The sequence below is a fragment of the Miniopterus schreibersii genome (assembly GCF_964146895.1).
Source record: "Miniopterus schreibersii genome assembly, chromosome: 2".
Classification (NCBI taxonomy): domain Eukaryota; kingdom Metazoa; phylum Chordata; class Mammalia; order Chiroptera; family Miniopteridae; genus Miniopterus; species Miniopterus schreibersii.
The window spans coordinates 71,226,607-71,247,819 of record NC_138102.1 but is presented as its reverse complement, the minus strand read 5'-3'; the positions used below and the strand labels follow the sequence as shown (position 1 = coordinate 71,247,819).

The following is a 21,213-nucleotide window of genomic DNA, read 5'->3' as shown; positions in this document are numbered from 1 at the left end:
TATTTGTCTTTCCTACCCATTAAACCAAATTACTGAGGCCAAAGACTGTAAAATTGTATTTAACTCAGTTTGTTTCCCTACACTTCAATACCTCATATACCACAGATGTGAGTACACTAAACAGAGGTTTATTCTTGTATTATTATTTATTAATTACTGTATTATTTCCACATGAACTGTGAACCTTTTGCCCCACCCTGTATATAAACTCAATAAATGTGTGTTAATTTTGATAAACTGAAAATTAGTGAAAATCTTCCATCTAAGAGATACAAGTATGAAATTAAAGCAGTTAAGAAAAAAATGTAGTTATATTTTAATATGAACTATCAATATGAACTCAAGGTTCTTTAAGTATATGTACTATATTTTTCCACTGAAAGATCATAGAAGCAATGACCCTCAGTAACAATGAGCATTCCCAGCACCCAGGTTTTGGTTTCTAAATACCATGTGCCAATAAAAAGAACTAGAGCTCGTTGGGAAATGGTTCATTCCAGATCAGAGGTAGAGAAAGTATGAAGTGTGGCTAAAACATCTTATTATGACAGAATGCAAGGAAGTGCCCAGAGACTGACTACATCATTTCAAAAGAACACGGAAGCCAACTTGAAGAAATTCCCACTGGCCTAATTTGGGACAATTTGGGCATTGAAAGAATAAAAATTATAACAGACTATAACAACTAAATTTTTTTTTAAACATATGAGAGAGATAAAAAGCTATAAAAAAGAGTGGAGTAAGGGAAGAGTGCTGACTAAGCATGGACAGAATGACAAAATTAGAAAATCCCATTTGTAACTCCCCATGTAATAACTGATTTAGGAAAGGAACATCAATGTATCCTAATCCACTTGATTACAAGCTACTGGGGAACAGAATACTCACACTGTCTCGTAGAATCACCCTACAGGTTACTTATTAATTACAAAGGGATTATGTATCTTTATATTGGAGATTACTGCAACCTTAACCACCTGGTCAAGCCTGGCGTCTCTCGATCTGAGAGAGCGGAAAGACCATATCACCTTTGGGAGGTTCCTGCTAAACCTAATCACAGAGCAAAGCAGATGAATTCTGAATATGGAGATGTTCTACAAGACAGATGGTCCAGACTTCCAAAGATCTGCTGTCATAAGGAAAGTTTCTAGACCACTGAAATGGGCTAGATTGCAGGAGATCAAAACAAGACACATTACCCAAATATACAGTGTGAACCTTGATTGGATCCTTGAAGACAGGCAAGGGAAAAGTAACAAAGATATTTGAGACAATTAGGGAAATTTGTATATGGACTGCATGTTAGATGAATTAGTGACTTTCTGAGGGAATGTAATGATGCTGATGTTAAGAGATGCCTGTTGACATATATTCAGAAGAGAAGTAAAATAATGTCTGCAGCCTACTCTCATATGGTTTCAGAAGGTGTGGAGGAGACTGTTTCCTGATATGACCACTACTGGACCCTTGAGTTATATTAGATCCAGGCCAGAACAGAGATTGCTCCCTGTAAATCCAGAAGAGAGACTGCTTCCCATAAATCTCCTCAAAAACATCTAACTCCTCTTATTTCCCACGTTGTGCTGATTTCTGGTACAGGCCACTGCCCTGTCCCGACAAGCATGAAAGGCATTTTCCCTTACCTGGGGCCTGTCCAGTACCCTCATCCATCCTGCCCTGTTCTACATAATTCTTCAGTGCCTGCCAAGCACCACGGAGATTATCTACTTCCTCTTGACACAGCACAAGATGAGTCTATGTTTCCCTTAATAAACTCTGTTAATTATTGGACTGGAGTGACCTACTTCTTTCTTCAGTCTTTCCCTACCCTCTGCTTACAGATGTAGATTTTTGAGTCTCTGAGCTTTTCCCTAAGTCTGCATGTAGGAACAAAAGTGGAGTGAGTATGTATGTATGTGTGCATGTATGTGTGCGTGTGTGCATAAACACACAGAGAATAATTATGATAAAACGTTAACTAACAGGGTGAATCTAAGTGAAAAAGTATATGTGGTGCTCATTGTATTTTTCTTCAACTTTTCTGTGGGCTTGAAAATATTCAAAATTTTAAATGATTCTGTTTTCATTAATGAGTGGAAGTTTTCAGGCTAAGAAATGAACATGAACTCAAAAAAAAATAATTAAAATGTGAAATCTGAACTTCAACTATCAATATAAACTCATGACACTGAAGAAGCAATGAGCATTCCTACTCCCAGTTCCCAAATGTTGGTTTCTGATTATTATTCAGAGTTCTTTAGAGAAAGAAATAGCCAATTCCAGGTCTGAGGAAGGAAAAGTAGAAGGAGAAACTGGGGTCAATGTGTTGTAGTAGAAACAAGGAAGCAATCAAAGAATTATGAGCCTGAGACAAAAGGACATAGGGACCAGCTTGCAGGGGTTCCCAGGGGCCAAGTTTGGGATAACCTAAGCAACTTCAAACAAATAAATAAGTGAATGAATAAATGACTATAAATAAATAAAGGATTGGAAAATACAGAATTTTTTTTAAATCCATGAGTCCAGAACAATACAAATAAACAAATGAGTGAGAGGAATAAACTCACTTGCCACCACTGGAGGTGGCTATTCTACTAAATCAATAACCTGAAAATTGGTAATTAAAGGGCATTTACCCTGCCTTTATAGGAGATATCGAAGCTCATCTAAGGTTGATGACAGAAATGTTTTCTTTAAGAAAACTGTCAGCTAATAAATGTAAAAAGAAGAAAAAAAGAGAGAAAATTAGGAAAATCACTGTTTTGCCATTTCCAGGAAATAACAAATTCAGGAAAGGATCAAGAAATGCCAAAAATATTAGATGAAAGGTTGTTGGGGGGGGAGGGGGGAATAAGACATTTGCACACAACCAAGTATCATCCCATAGATTATCTGCTAACTAAAACATAGAAAATAGTTCTGGCACAGTTACTACCTTACTGAGTTGATCAATTTTTGCATCACTGATCATAAGAAAACCTGAAATTCTACCTTCAAATCACCCTATAATGTATTCTTGCCAAAAATGTTTAACCTGAATCTAATTAATCCTTTATACCTAACTTCTAGTCTATATGAAATATAGAAGAAAGAGAAATAAGTTAAATAGCACTGAGAAAACAACATTTTTACTACAACTATCACTAAAAGTAATCTAATATAGAGAACTTACTTTTCTGACAGATGCTCTAGTCTTCATGTGACTGTTTCTGAAAGTCTGGAAGGTCGCCATAACTATATTGCTGTTGTATGTGATGAATGAAGAGTTAATCCATAAAACACCTAAAGAATACATATTAATAGAAAAACAATTTATTAACTTTAGTCACTCAGGCAAGCATTTTGCCCTAAAATAACTCCTAAAATAGTCATTTTCCCCCCCATGTTTTTAGTGATTTCAGAGAAAGGAAGGGAGAGGGGGAGAGAGAGAGAAAAATCAATGATGAGAGATCAGCTGCCTCCTGCACGACCCCTACTAGGGATCAAGCCTGCAGCCCAGGCATGTGCCCTGACTGGAATCAAACCATTACCTCCTGGTTCATGGGTCGACACTCAACCACTGAGCCACACTAGTTGGACTAAAATATAGTCATTTTTTTTTAATAAAAAAAATGAACAAAAATGCTGAACCATAAAAATTTAATTAGCACCCAGCTAGCATGGCTCAGTGGTTGAGCGTCGACCTATGATTCAGGAGATCATGGATTGATTCCTGGTCAGGACACATGCTCAGGTTGCGGGGTCGATCCCCAGTGAGGGGGTGTATGGGGGGGGCAGACGATCGATGACTCTATCATCACTGACATTTCTCTCTCTCTCTCTCCCTCTCCCTTCCTCTCTGAAATCAATATAGAAAAAAAAATTTACTTAGCAATTCCAACAATAGTTGAAAAATATATTAAAATTAGTTCCTTAATAAGATACCAAATTATTACAAAATGCTTATTTTTAGGTTCAAAATTATTATAAAGTAGTTTACACTTATCATTCAATCTCACTGCCCCTTTTTTTGCAAATAAGAAAATATGTGAAGAGACAAAAAGATGGCGGCACAGGTACCCACGGTACCCGCCGCCTCCCACAACCACATCAAAATTACAAGTAAAATACAGAACAATCATCACTCAAAACCTCCTGAAATCTGGCTGAACAGAAGTCCTACAACCAGGGAACTGAAAAAGTAAGGAGATCGGTTGGAGGGGTGGAGACGCAGGGGGATCAGGGCTGAATCACAAAGACTCGGCCGCGAGCCCACACCCGGTGCCACGGATTAAGCCCGGAAGGGTCATCTTGGTGGTGAAGGTATCCAGGAAGAGCGAGGGGTCCCAGCCCCACAACTGGCCCCCAGCTCAGGGTCCCAGGGCAGGGAAGAGAAGTCCCCACAACCTCGAGCTGTGAAAACCAGTGGGGAATGTCACTGAGTGACACAGAGGCTGCGGGAGTCCCAGGCAGCTCCTCTTAAAGGGCTAGCCCATGGACTCACTCAGACTCGCTCCCTCCAAGCTCCAGCCCTGGGCAGCAGCTTGAAAGGAAACTGGGACATTCGGGGAGGAACTAACTTGTCTGAAATCAGGGCAAGAGGTGGAGGGGCAGCTTTCTCCCAGACAAATGAGCTGGCAGAGGCCATTGCTCCTTTGGTGAGCCCTCCCCCCACAGAGCCGGCAGGCAGGCACCTTCTCTGAATCTCCAGCACCTTACTCACACCTTTAGCCCTGCCTGGTGATTCCTGGAGGCCCCGGCCCTCCCTACTTGCAAGCTGATTCAAGCCATTACTAGTGGCTTTTCTGTGCAAGTGGTCTCTCTAGCCTCAGGCTCAGAACTTTCCTAAAATCTCTCAAAGAGCAGCTGGCCTCAGTGTGTCCCATACCTACCTCTTGATCAGTGGCCCAACACCTGGCACTAGTGGCAGCCTGCATTGGCTCATAGCTTGGCTTCTCCTGGACACCTCCAAGCCCAGCACAAGTAGCAGCCAACTAAGGGTTGCTGTGTAGCTCATGCTGGGTGGCCCTGGGCAAGGCACAGGCACAGGATGACTTTGCACCTCCCTGGAGGCCCCAGAGACAGTGCACCTCGTGGTCAGACTCCACCACGCTGGATTACAACCCCACCACATCCACGAGTGACACACTCAAGGGGCACACTTGGTGAACACCAAAGCTCCACTGAAGTAAATCCTGATCCATAGGGGTGTCTCCAGCACAGCAGCTCTTTGGCTGTAGTTGCAGCTGGTCCTCACAATCGATTGGCCTGGGGGGGAATTCCTCCCAGTGATGCCAACAGCAACCAAGGCTCAACTACAACAGGACAGTGCACACAGCCCACACAGGGGAGCACCTAGAAGGCCCAGCTCAGGTGACTGGGGAGGCTGAGCCACTGGACCCTACAGAATGCCTACTACACAAAGCCACTCTACAAATTCCAGGAGACATAGCAGCTCTTCCTAATACATAGAAACAAACACCTGGAAGCAGCCAAAATCTGGAGGCAAAGAAACATGTCACAAAGGAAAGAACAGAAGAAATCTCCAGAAAAAGAACTAAATGAAATAGAGCCAAGCACGCTACTAGATACAGAGTTCAAAATAATGGTTATAAGGATGCTCAAGGATCTTAGTAAGACTATTAAGGAAACTAGTGAGATCATCAATGACATAATATAAGTACCAATCAGAAAGGAAGGCTACATGAACTGAAATGAAGAATAATTTACAGGGAAGCAACAGCAGAGTATAGGACGCTGAGAATCAAATCAGCAATTTGGAACATGAGGAAACAAAAAACACCCAACCAGAAGAGCAAAAAGAAAAAAGAATCCAGAAATATGAAAATAGTATAAGGAGTCTCTGGGACAACTTCAAACAGCCCAACATTTGTATTATGGTGATGCCAGAAGGAGAAGAAAGAGAGCAAGAAATTGAAAACCTATTTGAAAAAATAACAGAAAACTTCCCCTACCTGGGGAAAGAAATCGACTTACAAATCCAGGAAGCACAGAGGGTCCCAAACAAGAGGAGCCCAAAGAGGCCCACAGCAAAACACATCATCATTAAAATGCCAAAGATTAAAGACAAAGAGAGAATCTTAAAAGCAGCAAGAGAAAAGCAATTAATTACCTGCAAGGGAGCACCCATACGGCTGTCAGCTGACTTAACAGAAACTCTGCAGGCGAGAAGGTAGTGGCAAGAAATATTCAAAGTGATGAAAAGAACCTACAACCAAGATTACCCAGCAAAGCAATTATTTAGAACTGAAGGTCAGATAAAGAGCTTCACAGATAAGAAAAAGCTAAAGGAGTTCATCGCCATCAGACTGGTACTACATGAAATGTTGAAGGGTCTTCTTTAAGAAGAAGCTAATGAACAAAAGAATCTGACAAACTAAATAGATCCAGAGATATTGACGCAGGCAACTGACAATCATATTTCAGAGGAAAGAGGGAAGGGGGTGGAGGGTGGGAAGAGATTAACCAAAGAAGTTATATGCATATATGCATAACCCATGGACACAGACAATAATGAGGTAAAGGCCTGGGGAGGGGGTAGGAGTGAGGTGTAGGGGGCCAAAGGGGGAAAAAATGGGACACCTGAAATACTTTCAACAATAAAGATAAATTTTAAAAAAAGAAAATACTTGAAAGCCTCAATAATATTTAAAAAACCTTTTAAAATATAAAAGATTACAGCCCTTTTGTCTCCCCAAAGTCACTCTATCCTTACAGCAACTGTGAATGCTCTACACATTCATATTTCATGGGCAGACAGATTTGATAATATACAAATTAAAATGTGAAATCTGTACATATCAAATTAAAATCAGATAAACAAATACTAATTGCTTATACAGTAATCTTAACAGCATACCAATGACTAAAGTTCAAAAAACATCCAAATTCAATGATAAATAGTACTTAAAACACGTGCATGCACACATGTGCACACACACACACACCCCCCTTGGGAGAAACTCTAAAACTAAGTATTAACTTTTTATCAATGTTTTAATAAAATATCTTTGAGATCTTAAATCAACTCAGCATTACCCACTCAATACCAACATTTGACGACAGTACCTTGCTCATTCATTCAAAATTTACTTGCGTTAGATGCTATGGATATGGGGAAAACAAGGCAGGAAAACATTTTATTATAGTAAAGAGTGGGAATGGGAACTGAATTCTAAATCACTAAATAACTAAAAAATTTGAATCAATAAAGATTTAAAAAATGGTCCGGCCAGCATGACTCAGCAGTTGAGCATCAACCTATGATTCAGGAGATCGCGGTTCAATTCCTGATCAGGGCACATTCCCGGGTTGTGGGCTTGATCCCAAGTGCAGGGTGTGCAAGAGGCAGCTGATCTCTCTCATCATTGATGTTTCTATCTCTCTCCCTCTCTCTCTCCATTCCTCTCTCTGAAATCAATAAAGATATATTTAAAAAAAAAAAAAAGATTTAAGAAATGGTTAATTAGTTTCAATCAAACTGATCTTATAAAGAATTATCTAATTGTCCTGACCAGGTGGTTCACTTAGTTGGCAAGTTGTTCTGCACACCAAAAGGCTGTGGGTTCAGTTCCAGTCAGGGCACATACCTATGTTGCAGTTTCAATCCCCAGTTAGGGCGTATACGGGAGGCAACCAATAGATGTTTCTCTCTCTCTCCCTTCCTCTCTCTAAAAAATATCAGTGACCATATCCTAAGGTGAAAACTAAAAAAAAAAAAGGAAAGAATTACCTAGTTGAAATTTTAATGACATTGTTATTAACATAAATTTTATTATAAAGAAACTTATATGGAAACTTCAACCTAGTCCCATCAGAACTGCATAAAAACCACAAAATTTTAGTGTTCTAATTTTATATTCTTATACTACAGAGGTAAAACTAAGTGTGTGTGCGTGCACGTGCACATACGCCATCCTTTAGAAATTACTAGATTCTAATTTTCAGACAAAGAATTATGATGGTATACTATCCTGAACTAAAAGATAAATCCTAGTGGTCTCTCTAACAATAAAATTTGATCAATGACTGGAACTAAAGCAGGACTGCAAGAAAGGAAACAGAGGTCCCAACAGCACAAGATAAAGAGTGATACATCAGGATTCAGAAAAGTACCAGTTGTGTTCCTGTTCTACCTCCCATTAGCTTTATTTCCCCTAGGTAAATTGCAATATTTCTGGATCTGTTTCCTCAATAGATATATTACCCGACTTACCCAGCAAGTGTATTATGAAAATCAAATGGAAAATAATTTACAGGAGGCACTTTGGAAACTGTAAAACATAGGTAAAAGAAAAATTAAAATATTTACTTATTGAGTAAAATGAACAAGAGGACCAAAATTATCAAAACAGTGTAAATATAAAGATTTATGTGGCCAAAGCAAGAAAATAATCCTTTTATTTGTCCCAAGCCAACTCACTCTTGCTCCCCCCACGCAGAGTTCTCTTGAACTGCCAGAAGCCCTTAGAAACAAACTGACTGGCCTCAAACTTCACGTAAGACATGCAATATAGAGGTCAACACAAGAGCTCCAGAAAAGCGAAACTCTCAACTCCCAAGTAAACTGACACCACCTTTCTGGAGGGCAATTTTGAAACCGATGTCAAAACCCTAAAAAATATTCCTACCCTATGATGCAAAAATTCTACTTCTGGGAATCACCAAAGGAAACAATGATTCTGGAAACAATGATTTAGGGTTCTAACTAAAGTTTATAAAGCACCAAGTGCTTTGCTGAGAGTATTATGTTAACATCTCATTTAATCCTTAGGACTGACTGAGTAGTAATCCAATTTTACAATGAGAAAAGCTGGCAAGGGGAAATTAAGCAATCTGTCCAAGCCCACACAGCAAGCAGTAGATTTCCCAAATCCAAATCTTCAAACTCTAGCACCCAGGTATAAAGGTTTGAAAAGCTGTTCATCACACTTTATAAGAGAGAAAAATAAGCAGCACTCAAGATGCTAGAAAAAGGAGAGTGACTGAATAGCCTAGTGTGCATTCCTGAGATGGCAATGACAGCCATTTAAAAAGAATGCGGAAGGGCAGACAGGAGAGGCACACAAAGCAACCTTTACTTTCTCTGACTCCTAAAAGGGTGGAGTTGAGACCATAAAAGTGAATGCAACATGAGATTAAATGACTTGCACTTCTGGTGAAGTAAAGGAACAAAATCACTTTGGAAATCATGCAAAGACAGATGGGAGAGAAAGAGTAGTAGAGCAGGGTTTTCTCACCATCTTATATAATTAGAGAAAATGCAGTTTTAGACAGATTTCATGAGAGGAGCAAAAATATAGTATTTTCCCCTAGGGACATCTCTATGTGATAATAATAAACTTTTCATTTAATGCTTTTTTGATTTGTGGCCTATTCTGAATAAATAAACAAGAGTGCTAACCAGGAAAATACTAAATGTGTTTCTCTGTAGTCAAATAAATGAAAGTGAACCTAAATCATTTTTTTAAAGCAAATCACAGACAAGAAAGTATAGATGGACAAGGCAAACAAGTCAAAAGTGAGCTGCCAGAGCTCAGGAAAGACACAGGATAGAAAAACAATACTGTGGCCCCGCCGGTGTGGCTCAGTATTTGAGCGTCAACCCATAAATCAAGAGGTCACCAGTTCGATTCCCAGCCAGAGCACATGCCCCTGTTACTGCTCACTTGATCCCCAGTAGGAGGCATGCAGGAGGGAGGCCATCGATGTTTCTTTCTATCCCTCTCCCTTTTTCTCTCTAAAATCACTTTTTAAAAAAACCAATACTATGAAATCCCTTAGAAGCAGCAAAAAAGCAGAATAAATAGTTAAAAACACTGGAACATCAAGGAAGTTTTAAGAAATATCACAAAATGCAAAAAAAACAAAAAACAAAAACAAATGAAACATCACAAAATGCAAAAGGAAACAAATGAAAGCAAAGAAACAACTAAAAAGGTACAGACAACAAAGATACAACACTCTGAATAAGTTACACCTATCCTTTGACCCAGCGATTTCATGTCTTATTCTACATATATACTTACAAAATTCACTAAGATATATGTGAAAGAACATTCATTAAAACAAAATAAGATAAAACACTAAAAATAATCTAAAAGTCCATCATTTAAAATAAATTATAACATATTCATATGACTATTACCCAGCTGTTGGCGTTAAATCAATACATACTGATATGATAGCATGTACACAAAATATTAATGGAAAAAGCAAGTTACAGAACAGTGTGAACAATGTGCTCTCGACTTGTGATTAAAAGAAAAATTACAAATGCAACTCTGACACACCTATGTATGTGTTTACACACACCTAGGAAATATGACAGATACAGACTAAATTCATGATAGTGGTCACTCATGACAACTAAATTGTTTTTTAATGTTATAAAATGTCATATAATATGGGAAGATGATTATTAAGTAAAATAAAGCAGGTTCCAGAATGTTCACATTACCCTCATTTTATGTAAAATCTGTATTACTACGTGTGTGTATTTTTATGTACAATATAAAAGAGAGCATATACTAAATGCATATAAACATTGGTTTTATCTGGGCAGATACAATATTGTTTTATTTTGCTGGATATGCAAACATTCTTTTATCATAAGAAAAAATATATATATTTCCCAAGTCTTTCCTCCTCTCCTCTGGCCTAAGAAATATTCAAGACAACATCATCTATTTCTTGGCCTTTTTATAGCCTGACTTAAACAAGCCAAGGAGTCTCTGAAATGCCTTCCTAGTCTTCCATCTACAATATTGTCCTATCTTGACTCTCTTCCTACTGCACTGGTTCTCAAACTGCAGTACACATAAGGACCAGCTTACTTCTAACATCTTCCCCCACCTCTGAAGGTCCAGATTCAGGTCTACATGGAAAACAGAAATCTTTATTTTTAACAAGTACCCAGTGTTGTTTCTAATTGAGAAACACTTGTCTATCTCCCTAGCCATTACATTAGTCACCTTCCCTAAATTCTTTCATAATGTGTTATTCAAATACTAATATTTTCTAACCTTGTCCTCTTTGGTATTCATTCTATTTCGTTTTCCATGGATACTTTATCTCTACAACTGGTTTTTACTATGCAAATAACTCCCTAATATGTATATGTCTTCAGTATACTTTGTGCACTTTAGTTTCAGTTCCCTATGTTCAATTTTCTGTTAGGTACTTCCGACTAAATATTCCAATTACTCCAAAATTAGTATGTTCAAAAATTGAATGAAACTCTCTAAACAATCAACTCCTGCATTCTCTGTATCAGGAAGAATCAGTAAAACGATTGAGCCAGTAAGCCAAGCTAGAAACTGACCTTTCCCTCAATCCCTACAGACTAGCACATCTAGTAAATCAACAAATCCTGACCCATCCTCCTCCTACATGTCCCTCAAATCTACCCTTTCTTGCATCAAATGAACTGCTAATGACTCTTCATGCATCAGTTCAAGGGCCTCCCTTCCTTCAGGAAGGCTTGGCTCATCTCCTTGCCCAAACAGTAGCAATCACCTTTTGTGAATTCTTTGAGGACAAAAGTGTTTTATTGTACCTGCATTCTAACACAGTAAGCATTCAAACATCTGCTCAATTAATAAATAAAAAGTAATCCTTTTATAAGTGCAAAGTATGCCTTTAAATGTTTAAATGGGTAAATTTAATGAATTATTTGAGAAAATACAATTAAGACTTTACAATAATTTCTAATTTTATAATATCTGGGAAATATTTAGAATAAAGGCTCCAAATATACAATCTGACAAATCCCAAGTGGCCAAGTGTTAAAAATTAATATACTGTTGAATATAACTGTAAGAAAACAAGACAAAATATATGAAACATTGATTTTCGAACAGGGCAATGCAAGGCTATGATGAGCCTTACTTCCAAGTCACAACACAGGGAGAGGAAAGCCAAGCAATCTGGCAGTCTCGGCTAGCTGCAGAGACAGAGATCAGAGTTTGGGAAGGCCAAGGTGTCTAGAATTTGTAGGAAAGAGTACTGGAGAGAGAGCTCAGAAAGAGTGAGAGCATTAGAAATGTGCAGATGAGTTCCCCTAGAGTCCCTGGCTCAATACCAATCTGTGTGCTGGGTATCTGAGGTTGGGAAAATAACTACCAAAGATCAGTAAGCTAAACAATACTTGGAGTCAGATAGGGCTTAGAATAGTTTGCACTCCCACCAATCAGAGTGGAAAAACACTGTGATATATTGGGCAATGGACAGATTCCTCAGAAAGAATTGTGTTACTTGGGGGACTAAGTCAGCAGTACACTAAAGGCTGTTCAGGACTCATCTAACAAAGCTTAAAGAGAAGCCTCAAAACAATCCAACAGATTCCAAATAACCTAACTGTGCACCCCAATTAAATCCAACACTCTTAGGAATACAGCAAAATCAAGTAAGCAACAGCATAAAACTTACTGGCTGTCATGAAATAAAAAAATTACCAGGAGTGCAGAGGAGGAGAAAAATCTGACCCATAACCAAGAGAAAGAAAGTCAACACAGTAAGTGTATACCCAGAAATAACAGAGATGATGGAATGAAAAGATGTTAAAACTATATTTTCCATACATTCTCAATCTCAACATTATTGACTTTTTAGGTCAGATAACTTTTTGTTGCGGGGGCTGTCCTGTGCATTGTTGGACATTTAGCAGCATCCTTGGCCTCTACCCACTAGATTCCAGTAGCACTAAAAATGTCTCCAAACATTGCCAAATATCCACAAAGTGTCACTGCTCTATTTCAACACTTGAGACTACAGTGCCCAAGTATGTTAAATTTATACAACTGGATGCTGTGCATTGGATTGTAAGTACTAACAACATTCAACTCAGTGTCTAAGCAACAGTGATTGGGATACAATAATGAAATGTCCCTATTCTCATGGAGCTTACATTCCAGGGCTATGCCTTACTCATATCTGCATTCCCCAAAGGCCTGAACCATAATATAAAACCATGAATTTACTGAGCTGAACAAGCTATAAGGTAAAGGAAAACTTAATCGAGGGGGTGAATTTCAGAGGCACATTTGGTAGGAAGAGTGATATCTCTTTTTTTAATCCTCACCGGAGGACATGCTTATTGATTTTAGAAAGAGGGGAAGGGAGAGGGAGACAGGAGGAGAAGGAGAGGAAAAGAGAGAGAGGGAGAGGAAGAGGGGAAGAGAGGGGGGAGAGAGAGGGAGAGAGAGAGGGGGAGAGGGAGGGGGAGGGAGACAAAGAGAGAGAGGGAGGGAGAGGAGGAGGAGGAAGAGGGAGGGAGGGAGGGAGGGAGGGAGGGAGGGAGGGAGGGAGGGAGATGGGTCAGCCACCTTCCTGTCTGCATCCCAACCAGAGATCTAACCCGAAACCTAGGTATGTGCCCTGACTGGGAATCGAACCCAAAACCTTTCAGTGTATGGGACAATGCTCCAACCAACTGAGCCACACCTGCCAGAGCAAGAGTGGTATCTTTAAATAGAAAATAGTTGGGGTCACCTACCTAATGACTTGCTGAAAAATTAATCCAGGGATATTTGTTCTGCCACCTTTGTTTTCTCAAGCCTTCAATGGAGAAAAGTTACTGATCTCCCAACTGTATTTCAGGTTGGAATCCACTTCTAAAGCATGTTTGAACCTTGCCAGTAACTGACATTTAGAATAATAACATGGGCCTAATTAACAAAGTATTAATGTGAACTGCTATGACTCCAGAACTCCCTGTACACCAACAATAAACACAACTTAAAAACAAAACAAAAACTTAAATCCTGAGGCTGTGCTTTCAATGTGAATATGCTGCCTAGAAGTTGAAATCATGTTCTTAAGCTTATACAGAACCCCCATCTACAAGTTTATTATTAACCAAAAAATATGTTCAGAATTTTAATTGAAGAACACATTTCTCTTTATCAGTGACATCTGTGACTCCATGACTTAAAGAGTATACTGCTGAAAAGGCATTTAAGCAGCTCTTTTTTTTTTTTTTTTAAATATATATAAATCTTTATTTATTTCAGAGAGAGGAAAGGAGAGGGAGAGAGAGACAGACAGAAACATCAATGATGAGAGAGTCATTGGGGATTGAGCCTGGCAACCCAGGCATGTGCCCTGACTGGGAATCGAACCTCGATCTCATGGATCCTAGGTCGATGCTCAACCACTGAGCCACGCCCGGCCGGGCCATTTAGGCAGCTCTTGCAAACAGTAATAACATTCTACCTTAAGCTGCCAGTAGCAGGAATGAATGCATGGATCTGCTTTGCAGATGGTCCAGTGCTTGCATGTAAGAGGCATCCTGCAAGCCCATGCAGAACCTATTAACTTACAAGATATAAAAGGCATAAAAAAAGAAGAGTGTGAAAGATAATTTTAACATTTCAAGCTTGGGGAGCTAGAAGAAAAGTGGAACCTTTGACATTTATAGGGTAACTAAAAGACAGTGGTTGATGTCAATATAATATTCAAAAGGCACTTCAATAATACATATTTTGTTGGAGTGGTCAGAGCTAGAGATGTTACTCTAGGAATCACCTGCATATATAGAGCTTAAAAACTGACCCTAGAGACTGGAAAAGAACAGAGGATCAAGAAAGAATCCAAGGGCACAACCATAATAAAGAGTTTCTGGGCAGCTAAACAAAGAACCACAAATATGTAGCAATCTAAAAAGCAAGCAAGGTAGATTTAGAAGAACTTAGTGTCATTAAAGTCAAGAAATAATTTTAAGTATAAAGTGGTCATCAATAGACTTCTAAACTCCTGACCAAGGATCCTGACCGGGGATCGAACTGGCGACCTTTTGGTACACCAGACTATGCTCAAACTGAGCCATACCAGCCAGGGCAGAAATGATATTCTTTCATCTCTGCATGCTGTAGAAGCCCTTATCACAGTACCTGCCAGAGTATATACTCAGTAATAATATATACATCCTTACACTGTGCCTGTCAGGCACTGTTTAAATGGTGTTAAACAAAATTCATATTTCTTACAACAGAAGTTGCTATTATCATACCCATTTTACATATAAGGAAAATGAGGCACAAAATAGTTACATAATTTGCCCTAAATTGTACACCTAGGAGAATCTGTTCTGAAAGAGAACACTGCTGAAAGCAAGTTCTATTAAGTACTAGGGGAAAATCTCAAAACTGTAGGATGTTAAATACACCAGAGGTACCCTTCATTTTCTCCCTGTCCACACTCCTTTCTTAGAGAACTTTCTGTACCCAGTCTAAAACAGTACAAACTGTGAGACACACCTAAGTCTCCTCTCTATCTATTTTCCCATCCCCATCTTCCCCCAACCTCAGCCAAAGGGACTGGAAGTGGGTACCTAACCAATCGGATTCTCTCTTCAGAAATTCAGAATTAAGACACAGAGGTATGTGTTGAGAACCATACAGTAATATCAAAGTGAGTCTGCTACTGGCACCATGACAAATTAAAGCTTTATGCAAACCAAAGTTATGCAGAAGCAGAAACCAAGAACTTTAAAGAGGGACAATCTGAAAAAAAAATAAAAATGGAACAGACATAGAGTATAGAGTAGCAGAGAACAGAAGAACAGAGATATAAAACCATGTATTCCCCGAGAAAAATTGGAAGACTAACCCCCTGAAGATTTTCTGGTTCCCAGGACACTGAGCTGGAGTGGACTTCATGCAATAGACTTCAGAGGCAGCCCTCCAACTGTCATACAATCGCCGTTTTTACTAAATTAATTCAAATGGGTTTCTGTTCCTCCTAGCCAAGTAAACCTCAAGCCATGAAAAAGGGTCAAAAAAAAAAACACACTGAGTAAGCGGCTACTATGTGCTTCACAATAACTTTTTGAGGTATGTTAACTCTCTTCAGGATGAGGAAAGAGGCTCAGCAATATTAACAGACCAGCCAGATTCCAAAACCCAAACTCTTTACAATATACCTCATTTTCACTCAAGTAAACATCCTCTCTGTTACAGGCCACTACATCATTTCTTGTTTCTTCCCATGAAACATTCTCGGATTCATCCAAAAATGTTAACTTTTCTCCTTTTATCCTGTCACATTTCTAATCTATATACAGGGTGGGGCAAAAGTAGGTCTACAATTATGAGTACTCAAAGAAGTTTATTCTTTTTTTGCTTTGTTTTTTTTGCTAATCCTCACCTGAGGATATTTTTTTCTATTAACTTTTTAGAGAGATTGGAAGGAAGGAAGGGAAAGACAGAGAGAGAAAGAAACATCGATGTGAGAGAGACACAATGATTGGTTGCCTCCCACACTAGCCCTGACTGAGGCCAGGGATCAAGTTTGCAACTGAGGTACATGCCCTTGACCAGGAATCAAACCCGACACCCTTCAGTCCAAGGGCTGACGCTCTAACCACTGAGAAAAACTGGCAAGGGCCAGAGCTTATGCTTGTATTATTATTTATTAATATTTTTCATGCAAACAACTATAAACCAACTTTTGCCCCATCCTGTATTTCAAATGCCTCAACTTCTAGTAAATATTTTAAAATAAAATGAACTTTTATATGTAAAAGTCTGGTCTGCTTTTTACTGATAAAGTATTTTTCTTTCCTTTCCCCATTTCACCAGTTTATACACCCTTAACCCAAGCCCAGGCTAAACTGGTATCTTTTCCTGACCTGCCCCTATCCTTTGTTCCCTCCAAGTGGTTAATTTTATTACTAAAAGGCAGGTGACTTGACAGAAAAAGAACAAATTCAGCTCACTTAAATAATTATTTTCAATAACTTCGTGAAGCACAGTTATTTCAATTACTTTTCCAAGGCAAGACAAAACAACTAATACATACGCCCTAAAAGCTAGAAATTGGAAATTCCATTGCCAATATGTAATGGGAGAGAATTTCTTTAATGTAGATGGCTCTCTTTTTACCATTCTCAAAAAGACACTTCCTAAGTTCTTCACATTTTTTCCAAATATTGACAGAACTCCACCGACTATTTGTAAGCGAAAACTTCCCTAAAAATGAGCAATAATGTATCACCTGATTGGGTTTGATTTCCTTTTCAGATGGCAAGTTCCTAGAATTAAAATATGTAAATATATACACACATATATATTAAATGCATTATCCTTCTTCCTCTATATGTATATACATAAATACATATTAAATGCATTATCCTTCTTCCTCTTTTACCTCTAAAAGGCAAAGACTTCTTCAGTTTCTAGACTTACCCCAGGAGCTCAGAAGCTAGAGAATTTCTCAGTGTGGTTCAGGGTCTTTGGCAAGTACCATATCCTCAACAACTGGGATATATCACTAGTCCTTATCAATACAGCAGTTATGTGGGTACATACACTAACCACTAGTTACCAGTTTGGTAACCAGCTTGGTATCCCATTTGTTCCAACTGCCCTACATTCTCTGATGCCTCATAAACTGCTCTGCTACAACTGCAACTAACAGTGAAATTCACTGTCAACCCTTGCAGCAGTGCTACTAGAAGGAACATAAAAAGTATGAAAACCAGGCAGGGTACTACTTGAAAAAAGTGACCGTGTTTAAAGAGTCATTAAGTTGCACTGTTTTAAATGTCACTAATCACGGTGGGAACTGTGCTTCCACTTACTCTAAAATGGTAAATAAGACATTAAAACCATCTTTGCATTATCAAGTACCCTTTATTTTCTGAGTATTTCCACACATATCGAAATCAGTATCAATCACTATAACATCCCTAACAAGGTGGGAAGAAGCTAAGGAAAACTTACATGTTTTGCAAGGGACTGAAAAGAGAACTGGAATTTTTAACTCGTGTTTGCAATAAGGCCATTAGATGTCTCAGCAGTATTTCTCATCCTGAAATTTCCTTACCATCTTAAGCTACATCATCTTCAGTTTAATAATGCTTTAGAAAACAGAGTAAGCAGAAGCAAAGAACTGTTACAAAGTCATACAGGGTGGCGGTTTAGATTCTATCCCCATAGTCATTTTGCCAACGTTTTTAATACTTGGTCAATAGCTATGTTTTTTTATAAAGCAGCTTAGACGCCTGGAATAATAGACATATACTCAATCCATTTGGAATATGGATGCCCAGCATTTAGGCCACTAACAGCCTTAGAGAAAAATGTGACAGAAAATATCAATTTCAACACTCTGAGGAGCTGCTTGACGGCTTCCATTTCTGTCAGACTTGGGCAGCGCCTGGTTCCAGGGCTCAAGGGTTCTGACAGTAAAGGATGCTGCGGCTGTTCGGGGACAAATTGCAACGTCCTCTCCCTCCTGCACACTCTCCTGTAGGTGCACCACTAACACAAACTAAGCGCACGCCCCGCCACGCACCAAGGTAACGGCTACCAAGACCACCCTGCGGACGGAAACTGAACTTGGCATTCACAGCGCTGCGGCTCCGCCGCCACACTCCGGACCCCAGTGAGACTCGTCTCCAGTCCCGGTACACCCACCCCCTCGGCCCTGGGCTTCCTCCCTCCGCCCGCTCCTCTCGCCCTCCTCCCACCGCCAGGCGAAGGCGCAGCTCGGAGCAGCCCCGAAGTCAGAGCGAGGACTGCGGGCAGGCGGAGGGCTGGGGCGCCGGAACTGGGCCACTCCATCCATCGCGGCCCCACACCCCACCGGCAGCTAACGCCGCAAGCGGATCCGCGCTCGGCTCACCTGAGGACCGCAGCCTCCGCAGCTCACAGGCATATCACCAGCCCGCAACGACCAGGCGCGCGAGCCGCAGAGCAGGCGGGCGCCCCTCCCGCACTGGCCCCCAGCCCTCCCGCCCCTCCCCGCCCCGCGGCCCGCCCCCGTCCTGCCCACCCCGGCTTCCGTCGCCGCTGCGCCAGCCAGCACCACCACCTAGTCCCCACACCTCCCACTCACTCTCGCGAGAGGGTGCCGCACCTCTCGCGAGAAGAACCCCGTGACCAAGCCCGCGCAAAAGTGGGTGGGTTTTTGAAAAAGCAAAGGGAAAAACCTTCCCACGTGCTCCGCGGCAGCGAGCGCCCTTCAGTCACGTGACATGGAGGCGGCCTCTTCATTGGCCAGACTCCGCACAGTCGTGGGAGCTTTAAATTTGAGGCCGACCTACGAACCAGCCGCGAAGGTCTTGCGCGCTTCCTGACCCGTTACCTTGGAAACCGTTTAACCCTTTCCTCTGGCAAAAATGCCCAAGCCTTTGCTCGCTCAGTAGGTTTGGTTTCAGGCCCTGCTTCCTTTCCTTCGACCCTTCAGTCTTACCGCCTGGGGTCAGCTGGACTCCGCCTTCGTCACAAGCGAGCTTCGCTGTCTTCGGATGCCCGGGGCCCTCTCCGCAGCCGCAGCCCCTCCAGGTCTGGCCGCTCCAGCGCGGCTCATCCTCCCGGCGTGGCTCCGCCCCTTCTCCTCAGCATCGCCCGGAGGACCACTCACGGCGCTCCGGGCCTGCGGCCCAGTCCGCCCGCAAAAATTAGCATCGAGCGGTCTCCGGGCCCTAGTGCGCACCCCGACATCTGACCGCCGTGTCGGAGTCGGGAAGCACGGGCGCGGCCACGGAGGGAAGCGAGCCCTGCACGAACAGCCGGGGTGTGACTGTGTGCACTTAGAGTCGGAGAGGCTGGTCCAGCCTAGTTGCAGTCTCCTCAAGGGCGTCTGTTCCTCACCTGATAATGGAGAAGACATTTTTAAGAGAATCCTCATTATGAGTTTTGCCCCGTTCGGGAGACAGGGCCAGGGACCGCGGAGGGCATTCACATGTTCATTTTTTCAACAGTGTTTGTTGAGCTCCTGCAGATGTTAGGCATCGCTCCAGGCTGTTGGTTGAGCTGCGAGGAAGACAAGTCTAGGGTCTAGGGAGCTTATGGGAGAGGGAAGGAAGGGGAAAAAAGAAAAATATATACCTGTTGGTGCTAACCTCTGTGCAAAGGCATTGTAAGTGATGTGATGGCGATTGTGACTGGGTGGCTGCTGGAGGGCGGCCCTTTTGAGGGGGAGACACTTAGTGATTTGCATAACAAATTTCAGAGGAAAGAGTATTCCAGGCGAAGTAAACCACTAATTCAAAGGCCCTAAATTGAGTTTGAGGAGAAAAACATGAGAAAGGGAGAAGAAATAAGCTTGGAGAAGTAAGCAGACATGGGCCAGATCCTGTAGGCTGTGTAAGCCAAGAAAGGAATTGGGAGTCTATTCTAAGTGCAAGGGAAAACATTAGAGAGTTTTAAATAGGAGAGAGACACCTATGGTTTACTTAAAAAAAAAATTTTTTTTTCTCCCTGCAGAGAACGGATCTTAAGGAGGCCACAGAGGAAGCAAGGAGATTAGGAGACTTGTAGTCCATGTGAAAGACAATCCTGAATGGCCTAATTCCCAATGACCTTGGCATTCCTCTTCTAAACCCATTAGGTCAGAGCCCTAGTACTGTTTGCTGCCTTTTGCTAAAGACATCTGAGCAAATTTTCAGCTACTGTTATTTAATTACAATAGGAGAAATAAATTGGATTTTGTTGGTGGTGTTATTTGGGGAAACGGATGGCCCAAAAGAAAAGTCACCTTCGATTTCTTTTCCCCTCCATTTACACCACATGGATAAGCACCTCTTCTATTCTGAACGTCAGCTCTAAGAAAAAGCAACACAAAGTGATGTTCCATGAAGATATTTATTCCTACGTATAAGACTTAAAAAGATAGAGGTTGAAGACTGAAAAATGAAGATGTTTTACTAAAACAAATCAGGAGAGTTGAGTTCCAGTTGAAAAACCTCTCAGTATCTGGTGAGACAACCAAATCAAGGTACCTTATCACCCTTGAGTCTCAGCTTCCTCATACATAAAACAAGGCGCAATTTAACCAGCTCACACCCAAGTGGTTAAGCCTGAATTACACTTGCGCATACACACAACAGTAAGACGAAAGCTGGAAAAGGAAACGAAATGAATTTTTATAAAAACCTAACAAAGTCAACAGCACAAGTCAAATGAAATTGCACACACACACACACACACACACACACACCAGCTGAGGAACTGTGAAACTGATTAATACGGATACCAGGAATGCTTCCCTAAGAAACCTTGGCCTTCTCAGAATGTGAAAGCAGAAGCACTGCCACCTGCTGAACCTCATATTCCCTTTCTTTATAGCTATTTTGAACCTATGACGTAGTTAATAAATAATGATTCATATGTTCCTAATCTAGATTTAAAAAATAGAAAATAAATGTTCAGAAGGCAATATCTTAAAGTTAAGCTAACAATTTTAATGAAAAGATTTTAAAAAAAC

At 40.7% G+C, this 21,213-nt stretch overlaps 1 protein-coding gene across 1 annotated transcript in view; it reads right to left on the bottom strand.

The window, feature by feature from the left end:
* AKAP11 (A-kinase anchoring protein 11) overlaps window positions 1-19,598 on the bottom strand; it is a 50,177-nt gene extending 30,579 nt beyond the window's left edge. The window contains exons 1-2 of the mRNA XM_081127981.1: window positions 19,198-19,598; window positions 3,173-3,282 (exon numbers count right to left, since the gene is read on the bottom strand). Of these exons, the coding sequence (XP_080984107.1) occupies window positions 3,173-3,232 (60 nt within the window). The 5' untranslated portion in view covers window positions 3,233-3,282; window positions 19,198-19,598. The remainder of the gene's footprint in view (window positions 1-3,172; window positions 3,283-19,197) is intronic.
* Between the last annotated feature and the right edge of the window lie 1,615 nt (window positions 19,599-21,213).